At 25.8% G+C, this 22,131-nt stretch overlaps 1 protein-coding gene across 1 annotated transcript in view; it reads left to right on the forward strand.

Moving 5' to 3' along the window:
• Positions 1-14,929, forward strand: part of NaCP60E (Na channel protein 60E) — a 934,708-nt gene extending 919,779 nt beyond the window's left edge. Inside the window, exon 32 of the mRNA XM_075359144.1 lies at positions 14,656-14,929. Coding sequence (XP_075215259.1) covers positions 14,656-14,929 — 274 coding nt within the window. The remainder of the gene's footprint in view (positions 1-14,655) is intronic.
• Positions 14,930-22,131: the final 7,202 nt, after the last annotated feature.

The following is a 22,131-nucleotide window of genomic DNA, read 5'->3' on the forward strand; positions in this document are numbered from 1 at the left end:
GTAACAAACAAAAGTACCTGGCTTGGGTCAGGAGGAATAAAATTGGCCCATAGCCAAACCTCCATGGTAGCCGTGGTTGGGAGGAGAAATATTAAAGATATCCAGGTAACAGTGGATGAAGTCAGAATAACCACGTCGCGGTATATCAAATACCTCAGCATTTGGTTGGAGAAAAGTGGACTTTTTAATATGCATACAGAAAGTCACAGAATGAGCTAAGGAGGTCGTTCTGACCTCCTCTACTTCTCCCTCCGTTCTCTACACACTACTTTACTCCTTCATGATAAATTTGCATTCCTTGACTCTTTCTTATCATTTGTCATATCAGCATCTGATTAGATACAGAAGTGATGAGTATAATATATATATATATATAATACTTGTCACTTATGTATAATATATATTTATAATTACTGTGTTAATGACATACTGATTTCATAAGTAATAATGAAATTGAGATTGGCTGAAAAATATTTCTCAATTGGCAAGTACACATATGAGGTCTGTAAATAAAGTAATGAGACTAGTTTTATTTGGCATCTAAAATGGCAATACTGTAAAGTTACTAGTAAACATATGGTTATATGAATAGCTGATTTATATTAGGTATAATATTTTTAGTCTGCTGTTGCCATGTGAGACGTAAACAAACTTTTCATGAAACGAGTTTTTGTTGTGCGTTACAAAAATGAGTGATACTAATTATGAGCAATGTTGTGCAATCAAGTTTTGTGGTAAACTCATGAGAATGCTATTGAAACTTTTTCAAAATTGAAAAGTAGATGACACTGTCATGAGCTCAAGTTTTTTGGTGGTTTAAAGCATTTTCAAATGGCCAGGAATTATTTGTGGGCAATCCACGCTCTGGAAGACCATTAACATCAATAAGTGACAAAAATGTTGAGCGAATCAGAGACTTTTAGAGTTTTTGTCTGCAGGACAAGTCTGTCCTAGATCATTTCAATGATCTTGTCACACAGCACTCTCAATTAATGAGTTTTTGGCTAAGAAAACATTCCTGTAGTTCCTTAACCACCTTATTCACCTGACTTGAGTCCCTGCAATTTTTTCCTGTTCCTGTTTTTAAAAAAAACACCTCAAAGGACACCATTTTGGAACAATAGAAAACATAAAAAAAAAAAAAATGTAACCGACCATCTGAAGGATATTTTGGTTTCTGTGTTCGAACACTGTTATGAAGAGTAGGAAAACCATTTGAAGCGTTGTATGGCTTCCCAAGGGAACTATTTCAAAGGTGACAGAGTCCATGTATAATTGGATTGTAAATAAAAAGTTTTTTTGAACCAGTCTCATTACTTTATATACAGACCTTGTTCATATTGAAAATATTTTTTTTAAATTTACATACACATTTTGTTATATACAGGTATATGAAATGTACAACCAGTATCAGTTACATAATACATTTAAAGAAAGTTTGATCCAGTATTAATTCTATCCATATTTATATTTACAGGATTTATATAAATTTATTATAATTATGTTAAAAAAGTAGCACATATTGGGGTAATACAGTGGTTGAGCGCTTTGCTTTGATTAAGAATATTGACCGAATAAAGCCAAATTAGGTAATGTTTTCTCTTCTTTTTTACTAACATCCAGCTGTCTCTCATTAGTTTTTAATAAACTAGACATCCTGTTCTAGTGATCTTAGTAATAACCAGCTAACAGCTGCTTGCTAGATGGAGTAGTGGCAATAATTATGATCTTATTTTTCAGATAGGGACTCTTATATGATAGTAACATGTTTCCTGTGCAGGGCAGGTTACAATAAAATGCCAATCAGTGATTGAAGGACCAGCTAAATTAAGGAGTGGCTCTTGCTAAAGGCATAAATATAAACAAAAAGAAATAAACATTATAAAATTATATAATATAAACAAACTGATAAGACTGCTAACCCTTGTAACTGATATAGCTATTTAAGATGGCTAAAATCCTAAAAACAATCATCAATGCCAGACCACCAATGAATCATTGGGCCATCCAGAATTTGCTGTAGCACTCATACCCCTAGAAAGTTGTAGAACTGAAGTCTTTACCTTATCTGTCAAGAATTTTGTGTTAATTTTTACCTTAAACATTTCTTCACACACTAAAATTTCATCCTACTTACACAAAGACATTTTAAGCTTAATGTGGCATATTAATCATCTAAAAAATTTGTTTAATAAAAAACAACAGAGGTTCATGCCCAATTAGTAATGTTTTCTCTCTTTACGATGAGGATGAAATAAATCCTCTAGAATGTAGATAATGCCAAATTTGAAATTTTCTGATGAAAGGTAACTTATCAAAAAGTTCAACAATATATTATTACTTGTATAATTTATAAAAAGTTTATATCACTGGTTTTTTTTTTTTTATTAGCTGTATTGAGAACTTTTTTTTTTACTCAAAGTAAAAATTAATATTTCATTTTACTTCAGTGATCGAGAAAATAAATATAAAATTTCTGTATTTTTAATATGCTTATTTATCTTTTTTTGTAAAATGTATTCTGAAAAAGTACATTATAAAGTAAATGTACTCTGAAAAATTTTGTTTCAAAGTTTGTTTTGTTAAATATTTTCGTATTTAACATAGTTAACAAATAAAAAGAAATTAAGTGATAAAAAATTATAATATAGTAATATTAAGCTCATGGGATGCAATTTACTAATTTATTTTTTTATTATTCAGAATAACAAACATTTAGCAATTGTTAAACAATATTCTCAGATATTTTAATAGAGCACAAATAAAATATTCATAATTAAATACATAAATAAACTTAGATATTTTTATATTCTATTTTTAAATAAAATATCATTGACACTTGTGATTATTTTTTTCATAAAATCAATCAACTTAACTCTTATATGGTATTTTCTAAGTAAGTAATTATCATTATTTGACTATTTTTTTTAAATTTTATTTTTATAGTAAATAAATTAAAAAACTAATAGTCTTTCAAAGAATTGAAGAATCAGTATTAATTAATAGCATTAATAATACCCATTATAAAAAAAAAACTAATTATTTCTTCCTAACATAACAAATTCAATAAAGTATCAAATTATTTGAAAAACTTCCAGTATATGGAGTATTTCTACGTTTACCAAGTTGAACTTAGTCAGTTTACCTTACCTGTCAAGAATTTTATATAAATATTTTTTCACCTTCCAAGTAGGAATAGGCATTCATTAAATGACTTCAGAACTGCTTGAATTTTAATAAAATCAAGCAATTTTTATCCATTATACAAATTTTGTTATAACTTAAAAATTGTTGTTTTTATATTTATTTTTAAAAACAAATTTACTTATAGAATTTTTAAAAATATTTCTTAAAAAACGTTTTGAAATTAGGTTAAATATATATACATATATATTTAGAAATATTTAAGTCAATTTCAGAGTAGTCCTTATATTAACAAAAGCATATTAAATATTTATAAATATTACAACAAAATAACCTGTTTTATTCCAAAATCTTCTTACCTTGATAATGTGTGTCATGATTTTGATCATAAAATTAATTAATTTGTTCAGTAATATTAAATAGAAATGGTCAGTTTTATTAAGATTATGTATTTTAGCTTTTGGATATTTAAGTTATTATGTGTATACTTTTTATACTTGTAGATTTATTAATGAGTAATTTTAAAAATATTTTTTTCTCTTTTAGTAATATTCTTCTGTTTTAATTAATGCTTCATATCTTTAAAAATATTAATTTATTTTTTAGCTAAAAGTAGATACTTTAGTACAGGTATAGTTATATCTCTTGAAAGTGTTCAAAGCTTAGTGCCTAGATATAGATTACTACTTCGCTTCTATTTTAGAAACAGGCTTCAGTTTAAAGCTGCTGCATGAATATTTCTTATTATTTATCTTTAAATAATTAGGTATGTATAAATAATATAGTGTAATAGATATTTTTCTTGCAAGAAATACACACTAAAATTCATGTGGTATTTATTATGCTTGGACATTATTAATTATATTTTTTATGATACATTTTTCTTTTTTCTTTTGTATTTATATTTTATAATATATTTATAAATGTATGTAACTAAGTAATATGTAAATTTTATTTGACTGATCAGTACGTATAATAGAGATCCAAGTACCTGTTAACTTACTCAGAAATTTGACAATATGATGATTTTTTTTTAATAAATCTAAACCAATAATAGTAATTTTAACCTGTAATAATGTATACACAATTAACTCGAAAGAACAACTTCCTTATTTAGGCATTAATAATTTTAAATTAACTGTAAAATTTTATACAATCACAAAATACTCATTAACTATAAAATACAATATATACATTTTACAGAAAATGATTTCACTCTAGTTTCTTGGATGTTAGAAATAGAATCACTTGGCCAGTCAAAATTTTGCAACTCTTTTTATTTTCCCCTCGTAATGATGTAGTATTAAGCTGAATCTGGTTCATACTTACTGATAGTGTGGATAATGTAGTAACACTGATATGCACCTCACCTAGCAATGTTCTCGAGGGTAGTCTGTCAGTATGTTCTACCCAATAATTTCTGAAATTGAAATATCTTACTCAAAAGGAGTACTGAACAAAACCATGCTACAAGTTGTATCCTCCATTACAACTAAGAATACAGTCTAACATTTACCAATACCATGGGAAAACTGCATTTGTTTATATTGGAAATTCTTGCATATAGTATTTTATAATTTGCAGTATGACCCACTTGATAAAGCAGAACGTTTGTGTTAAATTTTTTATCAAACCCAAGAAGATAAAGATGGAGATATATCAGATGTTGAAAATGGTTTTTTATTATGAAGATATAGACAACAGATTCACTGAACACAAATCATTAAGTTTGATTATCCGTGTTAAGTAAGTTTCTCCATTTGTTTGAAATCCTTAAACAAATTTGTTTAAAGAGAATCCATTGGAAATGACAAATGTTCTAGGTAACCTTTGATTGGCATCAACAAAAGAAACATTCCAAAATTCTACAAAAAATTTTTAACTCAATGATAAAAAATAGTTGGTCATTTTGTTTGTTTATACTTTGTCAATAGTTTTTAGTTTGTCAGTTTGTGAACTTAAGGTTTGTCACTTGAAACAGGCAAAACAAGTTTTTTGAAAGAACTTGGAATGTACCAGTTGCATCAAAATTTTCCCTAGTGAATCTACAAGCTTGTGATGTCACGTGCTGACATCTCATTATATTATTGTTTTCCAAAACATTATTTTTCCTTGTAATTATTATTTTTATCTCTTTTGACTTGCATATATGGACGCCCATATATACTGCACTTATGGACGCCCAAACAATACATTTATGTTGTGTGTTCAGTTCTTTCCACTTTTGTTGATTACATGTATAAAAATGATTAATAACTCAATCTCGTAAACAATAACAATTCCTTAACCAATTACTAATGCTCTTACTAGTACTATGTACAGGCCTGTAAACATTATACGTGCAGTTAGAAATGATGTTTTTTGTCATGATGATATTTAGATCCATCGTTCGTAGTACACAATGTGTGTACAAAGAAATAAACTTCCGTCCAATTTATATTGTGTTAAGTGAAGGTATTCGAATAGCGTTTTTGTGCAATTATTTTATAATTACTCATTGTTTTTCACAATTTTTTTGTAATATATTATTTTTTGTTTTATTTTTGTTCGTGTGTTATTAGTGCAGCTTGTTATGGCAGAATTTAAATCCGTAGATAAGAAAAAAAAACTTAGGAGTCAAGCACGTGAAATTATCAATGTTTATGATTTTATGAAAAAAGAAGCTCTAAAAGTAGGTAAATTAACTGACAACAAACATATAATTAACATTCAAAAATGCAAAGAAAGAACTGCTGCTGCTTGTGGGATATCAAGAACACAGGTTCAAAAACTCAGAAGAGAAAAAATACATGATTTTTCAATCAACATCCCAACCGTGTTCTTTCAGCATGCCGAAAAAGTATAAACGATGTTTGAAACCTGGCAGTGGACTGGACAGTTTTGATTTAGCTGTAGTTAAAAGAACAGTTAATGATTTTCATTCAAAGAAGAATGAATTACCTATTTTAAAAAAATAAGGCAAGAAATGCCTTTGAAATCAATAGGAGATTGAAGTCCTATTGATTTCAAAGGCAGTGCATCAACTTTAGCTGTTATTTTGAAAGAGTTAGGTTTCAAATGGCGTAAAACTGAAAATAACAGAAACTTTTAATTGAAAAATCCAATATCAGGTGGAAGAGAATTGAATATTAGCAGGCAATGACTAAGTACAGACAAAGCAATACTACAATTGTTTATTTGGAACAAATGTACGTTTTAAGTTTGCATTGTTCGACAAAGTCGTGGTCTAATGGTATTGAGGGATTTCATGTGCAGATTAGTAAAGGTGACCGTTTAATTGTAATTCATGCTGGAGGAGAAATCGATTTTACTTTGAATGCATTACTAACTTGGAAAGCCAGTTCGAGAAGTGGCAACTGCCATGACATCATGAATACAGACAATTTCATAAAATGGGCATGTGAAAAATTGATTCCAAATCTTACACCGATGTCAGTAGTAGTTGTTGATAAATGCCCCTTATCACAATACAGGTATTGATGAAGTGCCAAATTCTAATTTCAGAAGATAAGATTACCTATTTGTTGGAGAAAACTCATATTTCATATAGTTCAAAAATGTTGAAAGCACAGTTATATGAATTAGTAAAGTTATATAAAACTAAAGTACAAAAATATCACTTGGATGAACCTTTGAAAAAGCATGGGCATGGTGTTCTTAGACTCCCATCGTACCATCCTGACTTGAATCCGATCAAGACGGTATAGTCAGCCGTAAAAAGACATGTGGCCAGTCATAACACAACATTTTCTGTCACAAATGTTGAAAAATTAACTAAGGAGAAAATTAATTCTATCAATGAAGATGACTGGAAACCCTATTGTGAAAAAGCAAAAAATATTGAAAAAGAGTATGAAAGACTGGATCCACTGATAGATGAAATAACAGAAGTTATATTATACATATAGACTTTGATAATGAAAGTGACAGTGACAGTGATTCGTTTAGCGAGGATGGTGAATGTGCTAGAAGTTTGAATTAGATGTGTGAAAAAATTCATAATAAATAAGCATTTTTTTATTATTATAAATTAATTATTTAGTACAAATAAAGGTTATAAAATAATTAATTACGTATTGTTTATAATTAGTAAATATAAATATGATAGTTATTACTGCATACAATATGATAATAAGTAATACTTCGATTTGAATCGCAGAGTTGATGTTTTCAGGTCGAGTAGTAATACACAGTCTGCTCGTGACGTCACAAGCCCGTACATTGGCTAGGCCTAGTATTCTAATAATGAAAGGAAAAGAACATTGCATTCATATCTGCAGAGCTCTCACCAACTTGTCTGTCCATCATCCCTTTCTATTCACCACTCAATCTATTGCAGTGTTTTTTGGTCACAAGATAAAAGTTAAGTTAAGAAGAAAAGATTATTATGATAGAGGAGATTCAGTAGGAGATCCCTTCTGAAGAAGCTACCTGAAAATTAATTCTAACATTTGAAGTATTAAAATTGTATTGGAACTGATGAATTAATCCAGCAAGTGATTTCTTTGAAGGAGATGAAGTCAATTAGGTTTTTTGTTAGATGATTTTTAGTAAATAAACTTCAGAAATTTTTGGTAACGTATTATATATAAATCTCCCCTAATTGGTTTTTTCATTCTTCATTTTTTATTAATTGTTAATGTTTATAGATTAAAATTTTGTTTCTTTCTTCATTTTTCTTCGTCATAACTGTCTCAGATGTTTGTCTTCATAGGTAGTTTTCAGAAACAAACCATTTTTCTTTAAATTCTTGACTTTTGGACTAGTCTGTGCATTTAGTTGTTTTGAATTAGTTATTTTTACATATAGCAACACAGCAGCTAAAACTTTCAAATAGCAAAGTCTCAATCTTAACTTTTTAGTTGACAGCTATGTAACAATAAACGAAACAACATTTATAAATCATGTTTACCCAAAATTTTGGTTTTCCACCTTAATATCTGTCATTAATTCATTTTTATCACAAGCAAATGTCGGTTCAGCAATGTAAGTCACACACTTTCATTCGTAGACTTAAATATATGTTTTAAGACTTTTTTCTGATATCATATGTTCGTGAAGGTAAGAGAAACCTTTTCTGCTCTAATCTACTGTTTGCTGAATCTACAGAATGTAGATTATACAGAGTATTTCTAAAATGGTGGGCTGGCTATACGTTTTCAGATTCTACTTGTAAAACTAAACAAAATATATTGTTAGGAAAAATGGAGATTTCTAATTATTCTATTAAATATTAATTGTTTTTATTTATTGTTGTGCTGGAGCTCCATTGTGGAGAAACCACATATTTCCTCTTAATTAGAGAGTAAGTTCTTCCATAAAATGTGGAAGATTTTTGGTTAAATGAGCAAGATAATTTTCTCCATTTAAACGATTTAGTAGAATGACAGGACCCAAAATATAGTCATTATACGTAAATACCTACTCATATATGTTTCAGGGAAAATCTTTGTTGATGGCTACTTTGCCATGAGGATCCTTGTCGGTCCAGATACGCTGGTTGTGATAGTTTCAGCAGAACTATTTCCATTCCTGCTGAAGGAAACTTCATTTTTATATTGTTAACATGATCAACAGTAATAGTCGCTGTGTAAAATTATTCAAAAGTTAAAAATTAATATCAATTGTTTTATTATTATTATTATTTAATATTAAATCTGTTGTGAGAAAATTATTACTTAATTTGATACTAATTTACAATACTAGAATTAACAGTAAAAAAAAACAATTAATATTTACAGAATTGAACGTAAAGTGAGACATGAAGCAGACACAAAATTACAACATCAATTTTCTGCCATAATTCGGCTATTTATTAACCGATTTTAAAATATAAAATGTCATTTTGTTCAAAATAATAGGCTTAATATTTTAGCAAATAACATAAATTTTGATAAAACTAATTTTACGGAGACATAACGGATTGAAGAATAAACATGGCTGCCATTTTGTAATTTGCGAACGTATTTAATTCTTGATTTTTTTCTAATTTTAAAAATTTATTACCTAAACGTTTAACAAAAATTAATGTGATTCGTCTATTCGAACTTGAGATATAAATTTTTATTCGAACAGGAGGAGAAGGAATGAGAAATCGCCATTTTTCCTAACAATATATTTTGTTTAGTTTTAAAAGTAGAATCCGAAAAAGTTTAGCCAGCCCACCATATTAGAAACACTCTGTAGATTTAATAATCAACTACAATCAACTGATTGCAGTATGTTGCTGTAAATAATTGAATCGAATGATTACAAAAATGTTGATCATTTTGTACTTAAATACTCTACCACAATAACATAGTATAGAGTGTTTTACTACAGCACTAGATCTTTTACACTGAATGTAAGATCGTAAAAATTCCTCACTTTTAACTTTAATAACATTTTTTTTCATGTTGTCATTAGAGTAAAAAGTCACTTCTAAAGAGCAACTTTTTCAAGCATATTAACTAGTGATCATACCACTATCTAAATAGATTTTCTTTGTCTACATATATTAACAATTGCATAACCTAATTTAAGCCCTAAATTTAACTTCTAACCAGATTTTTATCTTCTATTAGAATTACTAAATTTGTTACATGACTGCTTAATCATACATAAATCATAAAATAGTTACATAATCTCCCCGATTGGTTCATCCAATCAATCCTTTTTCAATCGATCAATCCTTTTTTTAACGATTAATTCATCATAGGAAAGATTATGCGTGATAATGTAACATACTGAATTTTAGCATGTGAAAAATGTCAAGCTTGAACAGAATTTGAACATTATTCAGGTAAATTTTACAGGAGTTTAATAATTTGATTTTTAAATTTAGATGAAGGGCAACGACCTATTTTACTATAAAAGCTTCTAATTAACCATTTGTTTATTAATTTTACTTTAACTACTTTATAGCAACGAGAGAGAACTTATTGCATTTTAAAATGAACTAACTTTGGCTAACCTATCTTTCTCCTAGATCTTATTAACATATGAAACAAAACCAAAATATGGATCATATAATACAAATTAATGTATGTTCCTTCAATTTTTTTTTCTAGACTCTGTATTTACCTATTTGTCAATTAAAATTTCCATTACGAATAGGTAGTGGATTAAAATGTGAAACTCACACCTAATTTATGAAAAATTGCATTCACCAGCACAATCCATAACATTTTTTTTTAAATTTTATCTACTGTGGTATTACAATCAATGACAAATTTTAATAACCCCAAAAATATTTTCCACAAAATTATACAATAAATTCCTCTGAAATACAATAAAAGCTATTTTTACAGCTGTCATAATAAGTATTAATAAGCTTCATCTTAAAATACACAAAATCATAATAAAACTGTTTTACATTAAATTAAGGCTATTTGAAAATAACTCAAAAACATGTAAAATCTTAGATGGATAACGCATTATTGATGTTAGTGTGATATTTAAATTTATAATAAAATACGAGTAATATTTTATAAATATTTGAATTTATGGCATTGCTATAATATCATACAATTAGAGACTCAATACTTTATTTACAGAGCTTTTTAATAAGTAAAAACCATTATAGAAAAGTTTAATAGTAATCAATTTTTTAAAAGGAATAAAATAAAATATTTTAAATAAGTAGGGAATGGATAAAATTAAATTCAGTATCTGCAGAGGCATGTGAGAATTGACAGCTCATTTAAATGTAGCTATTCTTTGTTATTCTCATCCTAATTCATTTAAAAATACTGATTTATTGTAGATAGTGTATTATTTTATTGCATAAATGTAGTAGATTTCTACTTGATTGCAGTGACATTTTCATATTATAGTATTTTTAGATATTATCATAGATATTCTTTTTATAGAAAAAATTCTATCATAATTATTGTAGTTAACCCATCTAGAATCATGTGGTAGTATTATATATAGTATTATTTTCAGTTTACTGGAATGAGTCTAATAACATTTCCATTTTACATTTGATTTGTTTTTCCTTATTTGTTATTGAAAATATTTATTTGAGCTTATGATGTATTTTTATTTCAAATGCATTAAATGATATATCTGAGAAAAATGTTATGAATTATTTACAAAGGTTTAAAAAATTATTTCATTTTAATGTTAAAATTGTATTTAAGTTTTCTTATGACTGTGGCACATCAATTAATGTTTTTTTTTTTTGTTTTTTGTTTTTTTTACCTATCATTTATGAAAAAATGCCTAGTTGAATGCAATTTGAAGTTGGTTGTCTTTTGAATAATAGACTAAAGATATCTATCTACCAATACTTATTGTGTAATTTATATGAACATTTATTTTTCATAATACTTCTGAAAGAATGATTGCTACTGATTATTATGACTATGTAGTTAAATGTTCATGTAATTAAATGAGATTACTTTAATTACTTGAGTAACTAATTCATCAGTTAAACCTATACATTCAAACAGGTCTCAATTAAACCTGTATGAATTTTTTTTGTATGTTTAACTATACTATTCACTGATCAGATTGTTTTTTTTTTTTTGTAGTGGATGCTCCACTGATGGTCCTGTTGGCCTATGTAGGTTTTCCAGAAACTTACATAGACAACATGTTTCATTTAGGTTTTTTTATCATCATAGTTTATTAGTTGATTGTTATAGTTTAATCCCACTATATTGTTTACTATAGTCTAATGTAATACTGGTATTCAAAGTAAACAGTTTTTTTTTTTTTGATGGACAGGGTTGTTTAGTCAAACCATATTTGCTTATGTGGTGCTATCATCAAGCAAAAACATAAAAAAATAAATAAAATAAAAAGTGAAAGTGAAAAGGGTAAAATAAGATAAACTTACAAAATAAAAAATAGTTATTTTTCATTTCCTCCTTAAATTCCGTGTTTTCAAAGACACAGACTCTAAATTTGGTAAAAGTCAACTTTTAAAAAGTATCAGTTTTTTGCTAGTTTATTATTTGTTAAAGTTAATTTTATTAAAAACATTTTTTATTATTAAATACTTATGAACCTTGAAATAATTGACAACTAATAAGTTGAAAACCAGTTTTAAAAAATATAAAATTTGTTTGATTTGGTGATTATCTGAAACTTGATTTTCTGAAGGTGAAAGGAGATTATTATTGTCCAAATAAAAAAATTAAGATTGGTTTCACAAAATTTTATTTTAAAAGCCTTGTTTTTTTTATGTAATTTTGTTCTTATTGTCACTAGGTAAAATGTACACTAAACGTATTTTTAATATGGCTTTTTTTTGTGATCGAGCCCTTATTTGGATATGAAAAGTACACTTGCATGTATTATTTTTATACTTAGGGATTTTAATTATTTGAAACTAAATAATTCTTGGAATTTGTCGATTCAGTAATATGGAATTTATAATACCAAGTACTGTTATAAAAAGTGATGAAAGAAATTGAAATTGTAATAATTTTTGGTAATTTAAGACTAAATTTGTTATTACATTTAGCAATACTGGCAGTAGCTATCACTCAGAATGACAGTTTCAAGGAATTATTTTCTGGTTTTTGATGGTAACATTTGTTGCCTGATTTAAAGCGATTTTCCATTCCTTTCTGTTCTCTCCTAATTTTAAAATACAGCACATCCAGCAACATCAATATTTGCTTTATTTTAATCATTGTATTTTGTTAAAAATGTTACCTTACACTCCTTTTACAACCAAATAAATTTACTCTGGATACCTTAAAGTTTGCCAATCTAGGTCTTCTTTTACAACATTCTGATAAAAATGTCTCTTTTTAATTCATCATGTCTAATCTTCAATCTGATTAACTGTATTCAGATTTCTCCTTTAACATCATATTTCAAAATTCTGTATTCTTTTCTAATTCTTCAGTTGTTCATATTTTGCTGCCATGAAGTACTATAACTCAAAAAAATATCTTGAAAAACTTCTTTTTAATTCTAAATCCAAATAAAATTGATACCATCATTGTTTTGATCTTTTGTTCATCTAATTAATAACAATTATAATTAAAATAATAACAAAATTCTATAACGTGTGATATGCAGTATTATATATATCATATATAATATATATGTGTATTATATATATATGTGTGAATACTTCATTCATCATTAACCTCCTTTCTTATCAGATTTTATCACCGTTATCTTTCTTTTATTTTCTTTTTTATAGAATTTCTTCCAAAAAATGAGAGTATATTATTCATTATTACTTCTTATTCTTTCACAGTTTTAGTCAAACTAACTGTATTATTAGCATCTAATATTGACAATTTTCCCAGACTATTATTCTACACTCAATTTTTTTGTTTAGTTTCTTCAGTGTTTCTTTAACAAATAAATTAAAAAACAAAGGGATTCAGTTGCATTGTTGTTTCAGTCCTTTATGTATTGCTGTTTGTATTTTCAGATTTTCTTCTCTTATTATAGCTGTAGCTAGTAGGAATCAGATTGCTTATTATTTTTTTTACCTTTTAAATAACGCTTTTAATTCTTTATTTGCTGTTTTTCTTAAACATTCATATTCATTCTACATTATCAAATGATTTTCAATATCTATAAAAACCTCATAGTTAGCTTTATTTTAACTGAACTTTCCCTCCAAAATTAATGTGACTTATAAAAAGTTACTTTCCTTGATACCATGCTTTTTTCTAAAACCAAGAGAAGTGTTAGAAGCTGTATATACTTGATGTATGTTCTAAACAAGGTTGATTGTCAAAATAATTACTTTACTCACAGATTTATCTTTCAGTTCCTATATTGCTACTATGTAAAAGTTGAAAAGAAATTTGTCTCACTTACTTCTGAATTAGAGCTTGCCTTTCTTTTACCTGGTACACTCTGGTCCTTCTTCACAATGTATAAATCTTTTACCTGATTCCTTCAAAGAGTGTACATAATTAGCCTTAAATTCCTAGCTATCTTTTTATTTTATTGTCTGTTATTCTCTATTTATTTTGTTAATTTGAGATTATGAGATTAATATACATAATTCTTTTAATTTTGCAGTAAATTTGTTTCAAAAACAAATTACTGTGATTTTTTTTTGTATCTTTGAATGTAAAAAAGTTGTCTGTTTATCCTTTAATCCAGTTTATCCTTTATCCAGAGATTAACTCTGTCTTTATAAAGTTTTTTTAATTTTACTATATTTGTAGTAGATAGCTTGGCCACTAAATTTGTCCCCAACCAACTATGGCTTTCTTATATATGTGGTCACAAATTTGTATATTTAAATATTCTTCTCTCAGCTAGTAGTACTTTTTTTAAGTTTTTATCACTTTCGTGTCATCTTTAATTTATTATTAACGAAATCTTCCACCTTATCTGAACTAATATAAATAAAAGAATTACTACTCTTTTTTATTGAAAGAAGTTTAAAAAACTATTTTAGTACTGTTAACTATTTTTTTGTATATTACTAATAATTGTAAAATAGATATAAAAGTTATATATTTATATAATTGAATAGAATATTCAGATAATAAATACATTTATTGTTATAATATTTATAATTATGTATCTTTTGTGCAGAAATGATGTTTGCATTACTGTCAGCGAACCATCACCTGAACAGGTCACAGCTCCTATACAGAGACAGTGCTCATTAGACCTACCTGAAACAGGAGTTGCCATTACAGTGACAGAACCATCACCTGAAAGTGTTACTGCACCAGCTCACGTGCGCAGAGCTGCATTTCGACGCATGAGTGAAGCAACAATCGTACATGCAGCTCTTGTTCATCGAGAGTCTGAAGAATATAATGGTGAAAACAGCGAAGACTGTAATACTAATGAGGATAGATGATCATTATAATTTAATTAGTATTAATATACAATAAAAATTGTAAAATCAGTGAAGTGATATAATTAGTTTAATTAATAAATATTGTAAAATAGCAAACAAAAAAAATAGATTAATATTCATGTGTTGGACTTCCTTTATCATTTATTTAGAATTTAACAATAAATATAAAACAAAAAATGGAATAGATACATTTTTGTTTATAAAATAAAATTTATTGCATGTTTTATTTTTTAAATAATTCTGATATTGGTTCAACGTAAAAAAAAAAAAAAAAAAAAAAAAAAAAAACATTCCACTGTTTATTAGCAGTATATTAGAAGATTTGAAGTGAAACTTTTTGGTTATAACCTTAAACTGAAGTTTAACAGTTTAAAAGTACTAAATGTCACTTACCAGTGACAGTGGATATTAATTAATTTCTTAAAAAATTAAGAAGAAAATTCTTAATTTCTTCTTTAATAACTGTTTTTTATTAGTCAAATAAAACAACACATATATATGCAACCATGCAGATATTATACCTTTTTATCCAGTTAGTTAAGAAATCAAAATAGTGTTTAATCATAACCTTTTAGGTTGATAATAAATAATAATATATTTTTATTCTGTTTTTGATATAACATATTGTATTATTCAACTTTTGTGGGGAAAGTAATCAATTAAGTATGCATTATAAACTAAAAATTCCAAAAATAATCTTTAACATGAATTTCAATCTTTAAAACTTTTTTTGTTGTTTTGTTATTAATTTTTTATGAAAGTTAGTTGAAATAACTTTATATTGTTTGCTGTAAGAACTGTTATGATCTCCTTTATTATGATTGTGGTTGAACCTTTAATCAATAAATATTTCAGGAGTTTTGCCTCTTTTATAATTCCAGAACAATGCTCCCAAACTGTGCACAACCTACGCTGTTTTTCTAAGGGCAATTCAGAGGAGTTTAATGGTAGTAAAAATCATTATTATACCATTGGTAGAAAAATATTTAATTGACATTCTGTTTTTAGTTTAAGAAACAGACCTGGGTCAATAGCAGGATCAGCCTAATTAAAAGTACTGCAATGACTGTATACTTTCATTGGACCAACTGATCAGGATCCCACCTGCAGATTCCTAGTAAAACTTGACAGTCAGCTGATATACTCAGCGGAAGGTAATTTCAAAGCTAATTCTATGTTAAAAAACAGACTAAAAATTTCGTAAATAGAATCTATGATAGTTATATTTAAATTACTTAACACAATCTCTTTCTTTGCTGTAGATTTTTAAATCTATTTTTGAAAATAAATTGACATTTTATTAATATCAAATTTTAGTATGGTGTGTTAAATTAACAGAGACAAAAATTTTGAAAATATGTGTAATGAAAGAATATAATGAATACAAGAGTTTCAAATTGTATTATGTACAAATTAAATTTATTTTTCATGAAAAAACTTATGTTTTACATCTTAAATAGTTCCTAAACAATTACAGATCAATTTGCCTGAAAAATTGTAAATTGGTTCAGTTTAGTGCTAGGTTGGACAGATCACTTTGTTGAGTTAGATCATATATAAATTATAAATCATATAAATTTAGCCATATGCTAAAAAATTCTATTTCCATATTCTTTCATACAAACTTCTCTATAAGTTTCAGTGGTGAATTAGAAAATTCATCAAAAAACAAATAAATAAAAAATAATTTTATAATTAGCAGTTGAATTAAAGATTTGGATCAGTTGCTTCATTTAGGAAAAAATTAAAATGTTTGACTCTAATTTAGTTATTTTATTTAAAGAAAGAAAATTTTATAAAAAAAATCTGTTAGCTGAATATTGTTTAATAAATCCATATTTCCTATCCAGCCTATCATTTTATTGAAAACTACTCTACTTTTTCCTTCTTATGCAGTAAATATTGCCCACTCCTTTTGATAGTTGACAAGAGAGGCCTTCCCGTACTTTATTTAAAATTTAAACAAATTTGTCAATGAAAACTGTAGACCTTCTAAGAACTTTTAGAGAATAGAGATTACTCTTTTTGTTGATTTTCTATCATAAATTGTTTACTTATACTAAATATAACCTATACTTTTGCAAATTGCCTATTATAACTGGTTGAAGAAGGTAGTATCATAGCAATTCATTGTTAGTAATGAAGTAAAATTTCAGTAATCTTTTTCTGAATTGTTGTAGTGGTAATTCACTACCAAATAATAATAATATTTAAAATACCCATAATAAGAATAACTGCTCTCTGTATTGGATAATTTCATTGTTCAATAGTTTATTAATATATTCAATTCCACTAATATAACAATATTGGTGACTCATTATTAGTATGTTTTTCTATTGTAGTGATTCATTCTACCTGTTAGGACAGCATTATTATTCTGTTAAATCCGATCACTGGTAGTAAATGTGCTAAAAATCAGCTTTTGATGTTCTATCCTTATTTAACATTTTTTTATTTTCTAGAATAAAATTCCTGAAATGTTCCTTGTAACGTAGTACTATATACCTATTTGAGGGTAATAAGTTCATTATAAATTTGTAAGGAATTCAGGGACGATTTACTTGGTTTTAGCATAAATCATATTTCATTTTAATTTTCTTAAATATATGTACATCACAAATTACAAATGTATTATTAACAAGTTGACTGCTGTGAGACCCAGTTCAGTATCTTATGTCATATGTACAGCTGTGAGATGTATTTTGATATCTCATTGTAACAGTGATTTCCAACTGCTAAACATCTTTATTTCATCTCATTTTTTTAAAAAATACCATACTATGATAAAAAAAATTACAATTCTAACAGTATACTTAGTTTATTTATGCTTTGCCTCATTCAAAACCTAAGCTATTTTCCAAAAATTCAAAAAAAAAATTAATTAATCGAATTTACAAAATAAAAATTATTTTTTTTTTTTTTTATAATAAATAAAATAAATTCCCAAAAATTATAAATTTTAAATTATTTTTATAAAATTACTTCTGACTTACAAAATAAATTTTTTTTGCAGATTAATTTTGTTATTTAGGTCAGCAAACAAGTTAAAATGTATGTTGTGCAATGCTAGGACTGCTTTGTTTCTAAATCATTACTAGATGGAAATAATTATAGATAAAAAAAAATTGTAAATTGTAAATAAACAATATTTTATTATTTGTTTAATACTGATAGCCTCTTTAAAAAAAAAAACTTATTTAAAGAAAGTTTTTAATGATGTTTTGTTTGATGAATGGTAACCATTACCATTGAAGTACAAAGTTTGCTGTTTAACAGAGTAAAGAAAAAAGATCCGTTCAAGTATTTAAATTATAGTTCTTTAAATTTTTAATTAAATCTTACAGCATAAATTTCAGTAGTTATCATTAAATTTGTTAATATGTTCCATAATAATTTTTAATGAAATGAATTTAATAAAATTTTTAAGGATTTCATTTAATACTCTCTTATAAGTAGTTTCTGGTCAATTAAATAAAGAAACACTAATGTTGTATCTGAAGGAGAGTTCAGACAAAAGCTGAGATGTATGAGGGCTTTTTCAGTTTGATTTTACACTCATTGCTAAGCTAAGCTGTAGTTCCTGTTTTTCTCCCCAAAATTCATTGTTGTTCCTGTTCTATTTCACTGAAGGTTAGTTATGATATTCTCCATAAGTCTTCATTTGGAAAGAATGTACTGCCCTTAAATATAAATTTAACTTCTGACATTAATGAATGATCATTCATTAATGTTAAAATCAAAATTAATGTGATCCCACTGTTAAAATTTCTTTTAGACTGTAACTGAAATTAGGTATTACTTAAATACAATGAAATTAACTGAAAACAAAACCTCAAAAGTATGGTTGTGTTCAGCAATGATGTAACTGTTGTATGCGTATGTATTACATCAGAGGGATGAATATGAAAGGTAGAAAAAAAGAATAGAAAAAACTAGCTTAGCATTTTGTGTAAATCGATTTATTTAAATATATTATGTGTTTCTTTGAGAGTTATAGAACAAATCTTACTTTCTACATGAACTAGCTGCAACCCAAAAAGATAAACAAAATAAGTTTTTTACAATAACAAGTTATTACATAAATAACATATCTAGTTATAAATAAAAATATATATTAAACTTTTTACCTCTTTTATCTTTATTCAATTTTTATTTTTAACCAATTATGTGGAAAAAAAAGCAATTTAAATATTAATTTTATTTCATTTAACATTAAAAATTACATTTATTCTTGCAGAAAAGTAAGAATATAAAATGAGTATAATCATACTTGTTTTAGAACAATTATTTGTTTTTTAGCTTCATATGTACTATATAAAATAAACAAACATGTTTTTGTATAATTTTCTTCTTACATTGTTTTTTAATATAAAATCTTTATAAATGATGTTACACCTTACCTTAAAATCTAGCATGTTTTGTTAATGAAATTTATTAGAAAGATAGTTTTTTAGATGTATTTACCAATAGACTTATAAAACTTTTATGGAATATTATGCCTCCTGGTTTTGCATTATGACTCTAGGAAGCTTTTACTTCTCTGTATAAATGAAATAATAACTTACCAAAATTAAATATCTGAATTCGTAAGTTAAAGGAAAACCTTAATTAGTTAATAACTTAAAGTACTAAAATGTAATTTTCTATCTATAAGTACATTTCATTAAATGGAATCTTTTAAAACAAGTTGTTTTAGTATTAAACACCATATGTATCTTGACATCTCTATCTGTCTTTGTCTCTACTACATATTTACAAAACATATTTTTCAACTTAAGTTGTGAAAATATTCTACTAAAATTTATTTTTCAGTTACCCTTTTATTTTAATTTTAATACTTAAAAATAAAGTTGTAGTTCTATTTATGAAGACCTTTTTATAACAACCTCCTTATTATCCATAAATCTTTTCAAAATTTATATTCATACCTGACTTAATTTATGTTTTGATGCAATACTTATCAGAAGTTAGGAATATACAGAATGTACAATACCAAAATTAAATTGCTGTTAGATGTATTTAGGTTTATATAATTGGTTTTGAGATGAGTTTAGCTGTATAAACGTTTGATTGTAGTGATCATAGTTTAATAAATTTATCAATTTTTAAAAAATCTAATTGTTATAAATGCTATTTAACAAATGTGAACAAAAGATAACAAATTTATGTCAGATTTATTTAGGTTTTAATTTAGATAAATTTATTTAATTTAATTTACTTAGGATTAATTTAAGTTTTTCATTTATTTAACCTCTTTATCATAGTGTTTAATGTAAATTTTAAACATGAAAATTATGTTCAAAGTTAATCTGTTCCATTTCTTTCTAATGTATGATATTTTTTTTTTATAAGAAATTTAAAAAATAATATCTGTTTTTAAAATAATTCAAGTTGCAAATATTTAATGTGTAATATATCCGTATACATCAAATTTGAATAATATAAAAGGAGAAATTGAAGGAAACAGTTAATTAAAGTTTGTTATAGTTGGACTCATGGGTAACATCTTACTTATTTATCACTCACTTTCTTGAGTTCTGAAAATGGTTTTCTATCAGTTGGTAAAAACAAGTAACTACTGTGTATCGATTCATGGTGATGACCTTTTTGTGTGATTACAGCCAAAGCTGATAGAGCAGTTGTTGTACCTAAATTCACATTCCAACAAAATTCAACATTCAATATTGAATAATAGAGGTATAATATAATGTAAATAAATGCAGATATTCTTTCCTCTGTTGAAATAATGAAAAAAAAAAAAAACATGTAATCAATTTATGTTTTATTTTTCAAAACATAACATGAGTGTAGTCTTTTGAACCTACATTTTAGGTTTTAGATTTTAATTATGTTCCTTAAGTGCTAAGAAGATAAGTTATTTTCCTTTAGTCTTATGAATAGTCTCACTTTCTAACGTATTGTGAAAAGAATCTTTTGAATGAATATTAATGTACATATTATTGTCATTTTTTTATAATTTAAACTTCTTTATCTTTTATTTTAAAAGTAATGCTATACCTGGTGTGAATTGTGCAATAAAACTAGGAATAAAATAGGCCTAATTACTTATTTAAAATTATCTTAAAATGTGATTATAGTGTCATTTTTTAATAATAAAAATAATTTGTAGTAGACTCCTTATTTTGGGGTACTTAAATAGTTGTGAGTAGTTTTATTTATTGAACTTTTTATTTGATTATTTAAATAATGTAAAAATGTGTATTATAAAAGTATATATATAGATATATTTTGTAGTTAGTTTGTAAGGTTGTAAATTAATTATTTAATTTTAACAAATGTTGTGTAATTATATATCATTATAGTTTATTTAATAAAGCATTATCTGATGTTATTTATTGTTGAATAGTTAGTTAAAAGTTGGTTGTGATAATGTAAATAATGAATAAACAAAACATATTGTTAATTCATGATTACTTTGGACACTTTTCATGTATATAGACAATATTTTTTGTGTAAAATGTAAATAAATAATAATAATTAATTTTTAATAGTAATAAAGTATGTAAAATAATAAATTATGCTATATAAATATATAATAATTTAATTTAAATTAATATTAATCTATATATTCAATTTAGGATATTAGAGTTTTATCTCATAAAAGATAGAAAAATAACTTACTTTTTTTTATTAAACTTTATAAAATAAAGTGGGGACACATTTTGTTAAGAATTCACTATTCACTGTATGAGAAAACTCATTCTAATTTATAATACATTAGAAATTATCTAATTCAATATTATTAATCAATGTGATCTGTAATTTAAAAATAGATTTTGTATGCTATTCTTATTTATAATTTTAAAGCAAAATTCTTTCTATGTTATTTCAACTAATACTCATTTTTAATTTCACAGAACACATATGCTTGAACAGTTAGATTTCTAATAGTAATGGTGAGATTTTTTAAAAGTTAAAAATTTCATAAATTTTAGGTTTTAATAAAATATTGATTGATAATATTAATATTAAATATGATAGTTCCAATTTTAATCCAACTTCTATTTTTAATTAATTGTCCTAATTGATAAATTGTTTCATTGCTAAGAAAAAGATAGTAATTCTTTATTATCATGCAACATACCGAGTTGAGTAGTAAAACTGTAAGTTACATTACTAATTTACTTTATTTTATTTCATATTTTTTTATGAAAGATTAAATATTTTTTTTTACTTTTTAT

This window comes from Lycorma delicatula, chromosome 3 (genome assembly GCF_047948215.1).
Source record: "Lycorma delicatula isolate Av1 chromosome 3, ASM4794821v1, whole genome shotgun sequence".
Lineage (NCBI taxonomy): Eukaryota > Metazoa > Arthropoda > Insecta > Hemiptera > Fulgoridae > Lycorma > Lycorma delicatula.